At 37.8% G+C, this 12,653-nt stretch overlaps 2 protein-coding genes across 2 annotated transcripts; both read left to right on the forward strand.

The window, feature by feature from the left end:
* Window positions 1-342: 342 nt before the first annotated feature.
* LOC111879155 (uncharacterized) lies at window positions 343-693 on the forward strand. Its single transcript, XM_023875625.1, has one exon. The coding sequence runs from the start codon at window positions 343-345 to the stop codon at window positions 691-693; it is 351 nt and encodes a 116-aa protein (XP_023731393.1).
* A 108-nt stretch (window positions 694-801) lies between these two features.
* On the forward strand, window positions 802-1,401 carry LOC111879153 (uncharacterized). The gene has a single exon (XM_023875624.2). It carries the CDS (start codon window positions 802-804, stop codon window positions 1,399-1,401), a length of 600 nt encoding a protein of 199 aa, XP_023731392.2.
* Window positions 1,402-12,653: the final 11,252 nt, after the last annotated feature.

A 12,653-nucleotide genomic window follows, 5' to 3' on the forward strand; every position in this document is an offset into this window, starting at 1 on the left:
TTAAAATAAATGGGAGTGGGTCCAATTAGAGCCCATTTAAGAGTTCGAAGCCCAAGATAGTCAAATTGGAAGCTTATTGGCCCATTGGGCCCAATAAGGAAGTCCTAGTCCAAAATGGATTTAAACCGGGATTTCAAGGGTTTCCAATTCTTTGTTGACTATTTGCAGTGCTTGTATAAAGTGTTTGATGGAAGTTTTGTTGTTATTGAATAAACATCATACATACTTTCACATTTTTTCTTCACATTTGTTATCATTGTTGTTGTCACAAGTAATTTTATGATACTTCTTAACTAACAATCCTCTAATATAAAACTCTTTATTTTGATTAGTACTTTCAATATGGCAAACCTTAGCAAACTTGAGTTTATGGCTCTTGACATTAGTGGAAAAAAATATTTATCATGGATCCTTGATGCTAAAATCCACCTTGATGCTATGGGTCTTGGAAACACCATAAAGGATGTAAATCCTTTAAATGAAGCATCAAGCCAAGAAAAGGCTAAGGCGATGATTTTCCTTCGCCACCATCTCGATGATGGATTAAAAGCTAAATACCTTACTATCAAAGATCCAGCTGATCTTTGGAATAATTTGAAAGAGAGGTATGATCATCAAAAAACTATGATACTTCCTAGAGCTCGTTTTGATTGGTTACACCTTCGGCTACAAGATTTTAAATCTATGAGTTAGTATAATTCAGCCATGTTCAAAATTACTTCCCAACTAAAACTATGTGGTGAGACTATAACTGATGAAGACATGCTAGAGAAAACCTTCTCTACTTTTCATGCTACTAACATGGTCCTGCAGCAACAATATCGTGAGAAAGGGTTTAAAAAATATTGTGAATTAATCTCATATCTTCTTGTGGCTGAACAAAATAATGAGCTCTTAATGAAAAATCTCCAATCACGTTCGACAGATTCTAGTCCATTCCCTGAAGTGAATGCAACATCATCTAATTATAACGGATGTGGGTCTAACCGTGTCCGTGGCCGTGATCGTGGTCGAGGTCGTGGACGTGGTGGAGGCCGTCATAATAATCTTCCCAACAATAATAATAATATAAGTAACCACCAGAAGTGGGAATGTAACAAAAACCCACATCCTAATGATAAAAATGGCCAAGGCAAAAAGAAAGTTGAAAATGTTTGTCACCGATGTGGAATGACCGGTCATTGGTCGCGTACATGTCGCACTCCAAAGCATTTTGTTGATCTTTATCAAGCTTCTCTAAAATATAAAGAAGGAAAAAATGCGGAAACAAATTTCGTTCAAAATTATTTTTACGAAGATCAACTAGAAATGGGACATTTGAATGTCGCCGATTATCAAGCCAACACGGAAGAGACAAGCGGTGTTATGGATGGTGATGGAAGTACCCAATTTTTCCCATAAAAGGAGATGGATATGCCATATCATGGAATTGTTGGTTTTCTAGTATCATTTTATTTTTGCATTATGTTTGTTTAGAGTCATTGTCATGCTCCAGAATAATATGTAGTTTTGTTTAATGTCTTTTATGATTTTTGTGTCATAGTCGTTTCATAAGAAGAGATCTCGATGATTCTTCTCAAAATAATAATACATGACTTTATTTCTCTAAGTTGAATATTTCTTATTTCTTATTATCTTTATTATATATTTTTATTTTGAAGAGAAATATGGATATTCGCAAAAGAAATGAGGAATATATATGTCTTGCAAATAGTGCAACAACACATAGCATTTTTAATAATGAAAAATATTCTGCTTACTTATCAATTAGAGAAGCAAATGTTAATACAATAACGGGTAGTGCAAAAATGATTGAAGGCTCCGGAAGAGCGAATATCATATTACCACAAGGGACAATAATTACAATTGGAGATGCATTATTTTCATCAAAATCACCAAGAAATTTATTAAGTTTTAAGGATATTCGGTCCAATGGATATCATGTTGAAACAACCAATGATGGTGATAAAGAGTATCTCAATATTACAAAAATGATATCGGGTAAGAAAAGTCTTTTGGAAAAATTACCCGTATTGTCCTCCGGATTGTATTATACAAATATTAGAATGATTGAATCTCATGCTATTGAAAATAAAAGGTATGATAACATCTACAAATTTTGGCATGACTGGTTGGGCCATCCCAGATCAATTATGATGCGCAAAATAATTGAAAGTTCAAGTGGTCATTCCTTGAAAAACCAGAAGATTTTTCAAGCTAATGAATTGTCTTGTGTTGCATGTTCTCAAGGAAAATTAATTTCTCGTCCATCATTGAATAAAGTTGGGTATGAAAGTCCTAGTTTTTTAGAAAGAATTCAAGGGGATATATGTGGACCAATTCATCCACCATGTGGACCATTTAGATATTTTATGGTCTTAATTGACGCATCAACTAGATGGTCACACGTGTGCTTGTTATCTAGCCGTAATCTTGCTTTCGCAAGATTACTAGCACAAATAATCCGCCTAAGGGCACATTTTCCCGATTACCCAATTAAGAAAATTCGACTTGACAATGCTGGAGAATTTACATCACAAGCTTTTAATGACTATTGCATGTCGATTGGGATAACTATTGAATATCATGTTGCATATGTTCATACACAAAATTGTTTAGCTGAGGCGTTAATCAAACGCCTTCAATTAATTGCAAGACCATTACTAATGCATTCTAAACTTCCTACATCAACATTGGGGCATGCAATTTTACACACAGCATCACTTATACGAATCAGGCCAAGTAGTTATCATAAGTTCTCCCCTATTCAACTGGTTTGCAGCCATGTACCAAATATTTCCCATCTAAGGACATTTGGATGTGCAATTTATGTACCCATTTCTCCACCTCACCGCACAAAAATGGGTCCTCAAAGAAGAATGTGAATTTATGTTGGATACGAATCTCCATCTATAGTAAAATATTTAGAACCATCAACTGGAGATTTATTTACAGCTAGATTTGACGATTGTCATTTTGATGAATTAGTTTTTCCAACATTAGGGGGAGAAATAAAGAAGCTAGAGAATAAAATCTCTTGGAATGAATTATCACTTTCAGTTTTAGATCCTCGTTCAAGTCAATGTGAACTTGAAGTGAAAAAGATAATTCATTTACAAAATATAGCAAATCAATTGCCAGATGCATTTACTGACCCTAAGAGAGTAACAAAGTCTCATTTACCAGCTGTAAATGCTCCAGTTAGAATTGATATACTAGAAGGAAAAAATACAACTACAAATGAATCAAAGGCACGCCTGAAGCGTGGAAGACAAACCGGTTCCAAAGATAAAAATCCTCGAAAACGAAAGGGAGCAAATATAATTTAAATGGTCCAAAAGAGAAAACAGAATCTTTTGAAAAGATTAATGAAGCTCCAAAAGAGCCCAATGACATAACAAAAGAAACCGGGGTACCTGAAAATTATGAAAATGAAGAGATCTCAATAGATTATGTCATGACAGGAATAAGATGGAACCGAAATAAGATAGACATCGACGATTATTTTTCATATCATGTTGCGTGCGAGATTATGGAAGAAAATGAGGATCTTGAACCTAAATCTATAGATGAATGTAGAAATATAAAAGATTGGCCAAAATGGAAAGATGCAATCAACAAAGAGATTAATTCTCTTACTCAATGAAAAGTTTTTGGACCTATAGTCAGTGCACCAAACGGAGTAAGACTAGTGGGACACAAATGGGTATTTGTGCGCAAAAGAAACAAGAAGAATGAAGTTGTGAGATATAAAACAAAACTTATTGCACAAGGTTTTACCCAAAGGCCTGAAATTGATTATTAAGAAACATACTCTCTTGTGTTTGATACAATCACATTCCGTTATCTAATAAGTCTGGTAACGCATGAAAAATTGGAGATGCATCTGATGGATGTAGTTACCGCCTATTTATATGGTTCACTTGAGAATGATATTTATATGAAAATCCCAGAAGGGTTTAAGGTGCCAGAAGCACAAACTCCTAATTCTCGTGAAGTATATTCGGTAAAATTAAATAAATCTTTGTATGGATTGAAACAATCTGGCCGTATGTGGTTCAATTGTTTAAGTACATTTCTTTTAAAAGAGGGCTATAAAAATGATCCATTAAGCCCATGTGTATTCATAAAAAGCTCTGAATTAGAATTTGTGATAATTGTTGTTTACGTAGATGATTTGAACATAATTGGAACTCCTGGAGAATTGGAAAATACTACTTCTTGTTTGAAAGAAAAATTCGAAATGAAAAATCTTGGTAAAACGAAATTTTGTTTGGGTCTTCAAATTGAGCACACCAAAAATGGAGTTTTTGTAATCAATCTAGTTATCTAGAAAAGGTGCTTAAAAGGTATTATATGGATAACTCACATCCATTGAGTACCCCGATGGTAGTAAGGAATTTAGATGCCGAAAAGGACCAATTTTGGCCTTGTGAAAAACATGAAAAACTTCTTGGTCCCAAAGTACCATATCTTAGTGCTATTGGTGCACTAATGTATCTTGCTAATAATACGAGACCTGATATATCTTTTGCTGTAAACTTATTAGCAAGATATAGTTCTTGCCCAACAAGAAGACATTGGAATGGAGTCAAACACATTCTTTGATATCTTCGAGGTACAATGGATATGGGCTTATATTATTTAAATTCATCAAATGCGGAGTTAATTGGTTATGCAGGTGCTGGATATTTGTCTGATCCACACAAAGCTCGATCCCGAGAATTAAGAAGAAGAAGAGAGAGGGTTGAGGTGACCATCATAGATGCATGTTGGTCCATGCATGGAAGTATGTGGTGTATTAATGAGGTGGCAATCTTAGAGTCAACTCTTTTATCCTCATGTTTTGTGGTTTGGGCCGAGAAAGGGACAAGAAAGAAAAGAGATTGGGCCTTTTTATGCTTAAGCCCATATTATGATCCAATTAGATGATTTTTGGTCCAATTGGTCCTTGGAAGAGGGTTCACGGCCCTAATAAATCAAGTATAAGTTTTTATGGCCCATTATGGCTAATTAGGTTAGTTATGGCCCAATAAGGTCCATTAGGGTATTTTATTTCATTCTAGGCCCAATATGGCCCAAAATATTAAAATAAATGGGAGTGGGTCCAATTAGAGCCCATTTAAGAGTTCTAAGCCCAAGATAGTCAAATTGGAAGCTTATTGGCCCATTGGGCCCAATAAGGAAGTCCTAGTCCAAAATGTATTTAAACCGGGATTTCAAGGGTTTCCAATTCTTTGTTGACTATTTGCAGTGCTTGTATAAAGTGTTTGATGGAAGTTTTGTTGTTATTGAATAAGCATCATACATGCTTTCACATTTTTGGTTCAGATTTGTTATCATTGTTGTTGTTACAAAGCATCAAAATTCCTAGTTGTGACATCATCCCCCCCGTTAGAGGGAATTTCGTCCTGAAATTCTTTTGAAAGCTATATTTGAGAATGTGAGAATAGGTGAGGGTACTTCTGCTTCATTTGGTCTTTGCGTTCCCATGTGAATTCTGGCCCACACTTTGCGTTCCACCATACCTTCACAATCAAAATGCGGCTTTGCTTAGTACGCTTCACCTCCATGTCCATGATTTCGACTGGTTCTTCGACGAACAGGAGATTCTCGTTGATTTCTATTTCTTCAAGGGGAATGACGAGGATTTCGTCGGATAAACACTTTTTCAAATTTGAAACATGGAATACAGGGTGTAAACTGCTAAGCTCAGCGGGTAGCTGCAGTCTATACGCCACTGGACCGATTCGGGCAAGAATCTCGAAAGGTCCAATGTATCGTGGATTCAATTTTCCCCGTTTTCCAAAACGAATAACCCCTTTCCAGGGAGAGACTTTTAACAAGACCCGATCCCCGACTTGAAACTCCAAGGGCTTTTGCCGTTTATCAGCGTAGCTCTTCTGTCGATCGCGTGATGCTTGTAGTCGAGCTCTGATTTGAACTATCTTTTCTGTTGTTTCACGTATGATATTCGGTCTCGTTAACGCCTTGTCTGATGTCAGTCCTCTCACTAGCTGGGTGTCACCTACCTCAGCCCAACACTACGGTGATCTACATTTACGTCCATACAACGCCTCGAAAGGAGCAACTTTGATGCTCGTGTGATAAATGTTGTTGTACGAGAATTCGATTAAGGGTAAGTGGGTATCCCATGACTTTCCAAAGTCTAGCACACATGCGCAAAGCATGTCTTCAAGCATTTGAATGGTTCGCTCGCTTTGACCATCCGTTTGCGGATGATAAGCAGTGCTCATGTCGAGATGTGTTCCCAGTGCTTTTTGAAGTGATTTCCAAAAGCGTGAAGTGAATCTACTATCTCTATCCGAGATGATAGATACTGGCACTCCGTGGAGTCTCATAATTTCCTTGATGTATAGCCTTGTCAACCTCTCCATCTTATAGGATTCTTTTATTGGCAGGAAATGAGCGGATTTCGTCAATCTGTCGACTATTACCCATATGGTGTCCACTCCATCTTTTCACTTGGGTAATTTGGTCACAAAGCCCATAGTAATCCTTTCCCATTTCCACTCAGGAATTACTAGTTGCTGCAATCATCCCGAGAGCTTCTGATATTCCACCTTCACCTTAGCACAAGTAAGGCATTTGCTAACATAGGTGGCAATCTCTGCCTTCATGTTGGGCCACCAATAGTGTTGCTTAATATCCAAGTACATTTTGTCTAAACCCGGATGGATGGAGTATCGTGTCTTGTGGGCTTCATTCATGACTACCTCTCTGAATCCCCCAAGTTTATGGACCCAAATGCAGTTCTTGAAATAATATGCTCCGCCCTCTTTCACTTTGAGATTCTTTTCCATTCCACGTAACGCTTCGCTCATTCTGTTTTCTACCTTCATGGCATCTGACCGGGCTGTTCTGATTTGCGAGGTCAGGTGGGATGGGATTGGATGGTTATCGAGAGAGTTTTCACACGACGATTCGAGTATTCTTTCTGACTCAAGGCATCAGCTACTACGTTATCCTTGCATGGGTGGTACTTGATTTCACACTCATAATCGTTTAGTAGCTCAACCCATCTTCGTTGCCTCATGTTCAACTCTTTTTGATTTAGGATGTGTTGGAGGCTCTTGTGGTGTGTGAAAATGGTGCACTTTGTACCATAAAAGTAATGCCTCCAAATTTTTAAGGCGAAGACCACGACTCCCAATTCCAGATCGTGGGTTGTATAATTCACCTCATGTGTCTTTAGTTGTCAGGATGCATAAGCTATTACCTTCCCACGCTGCATAAGTACGCAACCTAGACCCTAATTCGACGCATCACAGTAAACTACAAAGTCCTCTGTTCCTTCTAGTAGTGATAGTATTGGTGCACTACAGAGTGCTTGTTTCAGAGTTCGAAATGCAACCTCTTACTTATTTGTCCATTAGAAGGGAACACCCTTTTGTGTAAGCATGGTAAGTGGCTTGGCTGTCTTAGAGAAGTTTTGGATGAACCTCCTATAATAACCTGCAAGACCTAAAAATTAACGAATTTATGTGGGTGTCGTTGGGGTCGCCCATCCTTCAATGGATTTGACCTTAGAAGGATCCACGTGTATCCCTTCTTGACTAACAACATGACCCAAAAAGTTCACACTGTGGAGCCAGAACTCACACTTAGAGAGTTTTGCGTATAGTTTCTCGGTTCGCAGGGTTTCCAGGATTTTTCGGAGATGTTGGTCGTGCTCCTGTTCGTTTCGAGAGTAAACTAGAATGTCATCAATGAAAACGATGACAAATTTTTCAAGGAATGGTTTGCAGATTTGATTCATTAGGTCCATGAATGTGGCAAGGGAATTCATTAGACCGAAGGGCATTACAACAAATTCATAATGTCCATAATGAGTTCGGAAAGCAGTTTTGGGGATGTCCTCTTCTCGGACCTTGAGTTGATGGTACCCAAATCGTAGATCTATCTTAGAGAAATAGCTTGCGCCTTGAAGTTGGTCAAATAGATCGTCGATTCGCAGGAGTGGATAGCGATTTTTTACAGTGAGCTTATTTAGTTCCCTGTAGTCAATGCACATCCTAAAAGATCTGTCTTTCTTCTTAACAAAGAGAATTGGAGCTCCCCATGGTGATAAAATGGGTCGAATGAATCCTTTGTCCAAAAGTTCACTGAGTTGGCTGGACAATTCTTGCATCTCCGCAGGATCCAATCGGTAAGGTGATTTGGCAATGGGAGTAGCTCCTGGCACAAGATCAATTTGAAACTCGATTTGTCTTTCTGGGGGTATCCCTGGAAGATCTTCAGGAAATACATCTGAGAACTCACAAGCTACTGGAATGTCTTGAATGTTGACCTTTTCCTTGGATTTATCCACTATATGAGCCAGAAACGTCAAGTCCTTCTTTCGCAGATACTTATGTGCCTTAATGCACGATATAAGACGAAGGTTTGTGCTAGGTTTGTCTCCGTATATAATTAGGGTTTCGCGATTCGGAAGGTGAAGGCGAACAGCCTTCTCGTGACACACAATCTTAGCATGGTGGGGGCTTAACCAATCCATGCCAATAATCACATCAAAACTCCTAATGGAAACAAGCATTAAGTTTATTCGAAAGACGTGTTGGTTTAAGGCTAGGGTGCATCCGATATAGATTTCCCCAGTGGATTCTGTTTTCCCATTTGCCATTTCCACCGTAAAGGTTTCATTAAGCTTCTGGGTTGTTGTTTTAACAAGTGTTTAAATTTATTGCTCACAAAGTTTCGTTCTGCTCCGGTATCAAATAGGATGCATGCATAAGTGTGGTTTAGGAGAAACGTACCGGTGACAACAGCGGGATCCTGAACCACTTCTCCCTGACCCATTGTCAGCACTCTTCCTGTTGCTCCATTCCCAAGCTTGTTGTTGTTGGAGAAGTTTCGACGGAAATGCCCATTCTTTCCACATCCATAGTAGGTGTGGCTCGGTCCTGCATTGTTGCCGTTGTTGTTGTTGTTGTTGTTGTTGTTGTTGTTGTTATTGTTGTTGTTGTTGTGGTTGTTGTTGTTATTGTTTCCTTGCTGCTGGTTCTGGGGAGGATTGGTCCTGCAATATTTTGCCGTGTGACCCTTTCGATTGCAGCTGGTGTAATGCATCTCTCTGAATTCTCCATTATGATGGAGACTGCACTTGTTACACTTTGGAAGAGTTCCAGAATACTACCTAGGAGCACTTGGAGCAGCTGAGATTGGAGCATGTGGTGCGGAAGGAACTTGGGTGGTTATAGCATTGACTGTCATTGTTTGTTGCTTCTTGAACGATTCCGAGCCTTGACGTCCCTTCCTCTTGTTGTTCTTTCCTTTCTTGTTGTCACTCTCTGTCACACCCCAAAACCGAGAACGGTGGAAACGTTCTGGGGCAGAGGACGTCATGTAATGTATGAAAACAATGTAAAGTAGTAAACAAGCAACAACATCATCCATTGCATTAATATTATAATTTTAATTACAAGTGTGTTCTTTCATAGTATAAGACAAAATGATAAATAATCAAAATAAAAGAGGAGTCTTGATTTCTCCGTCTTCACAAAACCTGGTCGTCGTACCTGTCTATTTGTGACCTAAGAATACAAGTTATTTTGAAAGCGAGTATCAACAATAAACCTGGTGAATTCATAAGTATTAATGTGTCTTTGATTTGTAAAACTGGAAAGTAAAGACTTGTAAACATTTGGAGAAAAGTTTGTATAAGTATGAAAATACTTGTAAGTAGTTGTAAACGTTTGAAAACCCTAGAAAATCCCTATGATTCCTACTAGTATAAAAAGTAATCTTCTACCAAGACCTAACTGTTTTGAAAGTAGCCTTCTACCAAGACCTAACTGTTTTGAAAGTAGCATTCTACCAAGACCAGACTGTACGCCTATTATTATTATTTTCTACCTCATCGATTATGTGAATATGACACATGGTAAAGGTATTAATATAATAACCGGATTTTTAATCCATTTGCAATTGTCGTATGCACCGTGTAAGTACTGTAGTATTTGTAATAAGTGACTACTTTGTACTAATTTGCCTTAATTGAGGGTTAAGGCATAATGTCATGGCTAGAACCCATACTATACGCTCTCTATCAAGAGATTTTGGGAACCAAACACGAACCTGCATTTCTACAAGCCGTGAACATCCACATTACTATGATCATGTATACCCAATATAATAATCACAATGCAGTAGTGATTCATTGGTATAGTTAGATCCTAAACTTGTTCCATGCTATAGCACCTTGTTATGTTAGTTCTGTTATTGTGTATTGTAAGCGTATCTGTGTAAGCGTATTCATGTAAACGTATCTATGTAAACGTATTCATGTAAGCGTATCTATGTAAACGTATTCATGTAACCGTATCTATGTAAGCGTACCTATGTAAACGTATTCATGTAAGCGTATATATGTAAGCGTATTCATGTAACATGTAATGCATTAGTATAGACTCATGAATGAACTGACTCTTGTGTGATTCCTTGTACTTGGAATGGTAAATAGTATCTCCTAACTACACCTATTATAGTTACTAGTGACGTACGAGTATAAACGGAAGTATACCTTTGCTACCCAAAGGTACTGAACTGACTAAGGGAACCTTTATACCTATATATGTACACATGATATATAATTAATATTTAGACGACATTCGGACGAGCAACCGATGCCCTAAGGCCACATCCCAACGAGGAAAAGGAAATAAAGCGAGTTAGCCATCCTAAGTCCTTTAAACATTATTTATATAAATATACATATCTAGGCATGCATTTCACAATATAAAAGCATAAAATAAGTTTCGTAAAACCTTTGAAAAGTTTAATACTAAGAAACGATGACTTGATGTCAGTTTATAAAACAATTTGAAAGTATTTTATTTGATAAGACAGTTTAAGTATAAGGAAAACCTTTGTTTGAAAACACATTTATAATAGAGTTTGAAAGGAAACATAGAGTATGTAAGTCAGTTTGATAAAGAGTTTTAAACATGTAAAAACGTTTAAGAAAGTTATTTGAAGAAATCAGTTTGGTAAAACAGTTAACGTATAGTAAATCCATTTGCATGCTAGTTATTAATCACATGTGATTGATATAATAACTAAACATGATTCAACTTGTATTCCCCCATAAAGCATTTATAAACATTTAAAAAATTAATTAAGGGGTATCAACTCGACTGCAGTGAGCAGATCGGATGGAAGTGTCGGACAAGTGCTTGGTGTCAAGTGAAGACTTAGACACACACAATGATCCTTATAAAATATGAAGACATATGTATATATATATATATATATATATATATAATTAGTGATTATAACACTGATTAAACATGTATAAACATCCTAATGTGAGGAAAACACGTTGGTCATAGTGTTAGGAGGCTATCGAGTTGCAACAAAGGAGTGCAAGGCCTTATACGGGAGTTTATGGTCAATGGACCATGCTTGCTGGAGTTTACGGCCCAAGGGAGTTTACTCATAGCCGTAAAGTCTCAATTGGGTCACCAAATGAGGCTTAAAACTATTATAACTTAAGTGGTTAAGTGTTTCAAAGCTTAAACAAGAGGTTGGGTGGGTTTAAGGTCCAAGAATGACCTTGTATGGTGTTTACGGTCTGGGGACCACTTCCCTATGAGTTTACGGCCATAAACTCATGGTAAGAAGCACCATTTCGTGTATTGAAGTCCTTAGTTCAATGGTGTAATGTTCTATGCTAATATCCAAGGCTTACTAAGGTGTTAGGGGCATCAAAACACCCTTTGGGGGTGTTTATGGTTTTGGGAGATTCCCAAACCGTAAACTCATGTTCATGGGGGTTTTTGGTGTTTTTCAAGTGCTAAACTCATCAAGGGAAGGATCTATGCTAGCTGTCAAAGCTTAGAAGGAACTAGGGAACACTTTGGCACCCATTTTAGGGTTTATAGTCCAAGAACACCTTGGACCGTAAAACACTTGTTCTTGGTGTTTCTTGGATGATTTCTTGATATATGGAAGTAAAACAAGCCTTAATATACTCTAGGATAGAAGTACTTACAGTTTGGACGAAAGCTTGAAGATCCTTGGGAGAGAAATCGAGTTTTCTCTAGTTGAAATGGAAGAAATGAAGGAAAAATGGCTAAGTGCCATATATATAGTCTTTAGGGTTTACGGTCCAAATACCATTTGGGCCGTAAAATCCAAACTCTTGGAGTTTTGAGACTTCTAAGAGGCACAAAATGCCCTAGAGTATATGTCCTATGTTTACCTCTTGAAGGGTTAAAGCTCAGAATGCTCAAACGGACACCAAACGTGCTAAAAGGTAGCAGAAATGAGTTTGACTTTCTATGAAGTTTTTGACTGTACAGGATAGAAAATTTTGAGTTGTCACACTCTCCTTCTTTCCTTCAGCCTCCACCAGCTTCTCACCCTTCTTGTTGTTGTGGTCGTACAGTTTCTTCGCCAATCTCTTGGCACTGTCGAAGGTTTCGGGATTTGCTGCTATCACATTTCCTTGGATTGGGGAGGTTAATCCCCAGATGAATTGTTCGATTTTCTTTCCCTCCGAAGTAATCATGCCAGGGAACAACATAGACAGTTCGCTAAACCTTGATCTGTATGCGTCAATGTCAGAATTTCGGATGGTGAGATTCCACAACCCTTGTTCCATCTTCTGAATTTCGCCTCACGGGCAGTAC

Source organism: Lactuca sativa, chromosome 4, assembly GCF_002870075.4.
Source record: "Lactuca sativa cultivar Salinas chromosome 4, Lsat_Salinas_v11, whole genome shotgun sequence".
Lineage (NCBI taxonomy): Eukaryota > Viridiplantae > Streptophyta > Magnoliopsida > Asterales > Asteraceae > Lactuca > Lactuca sativa.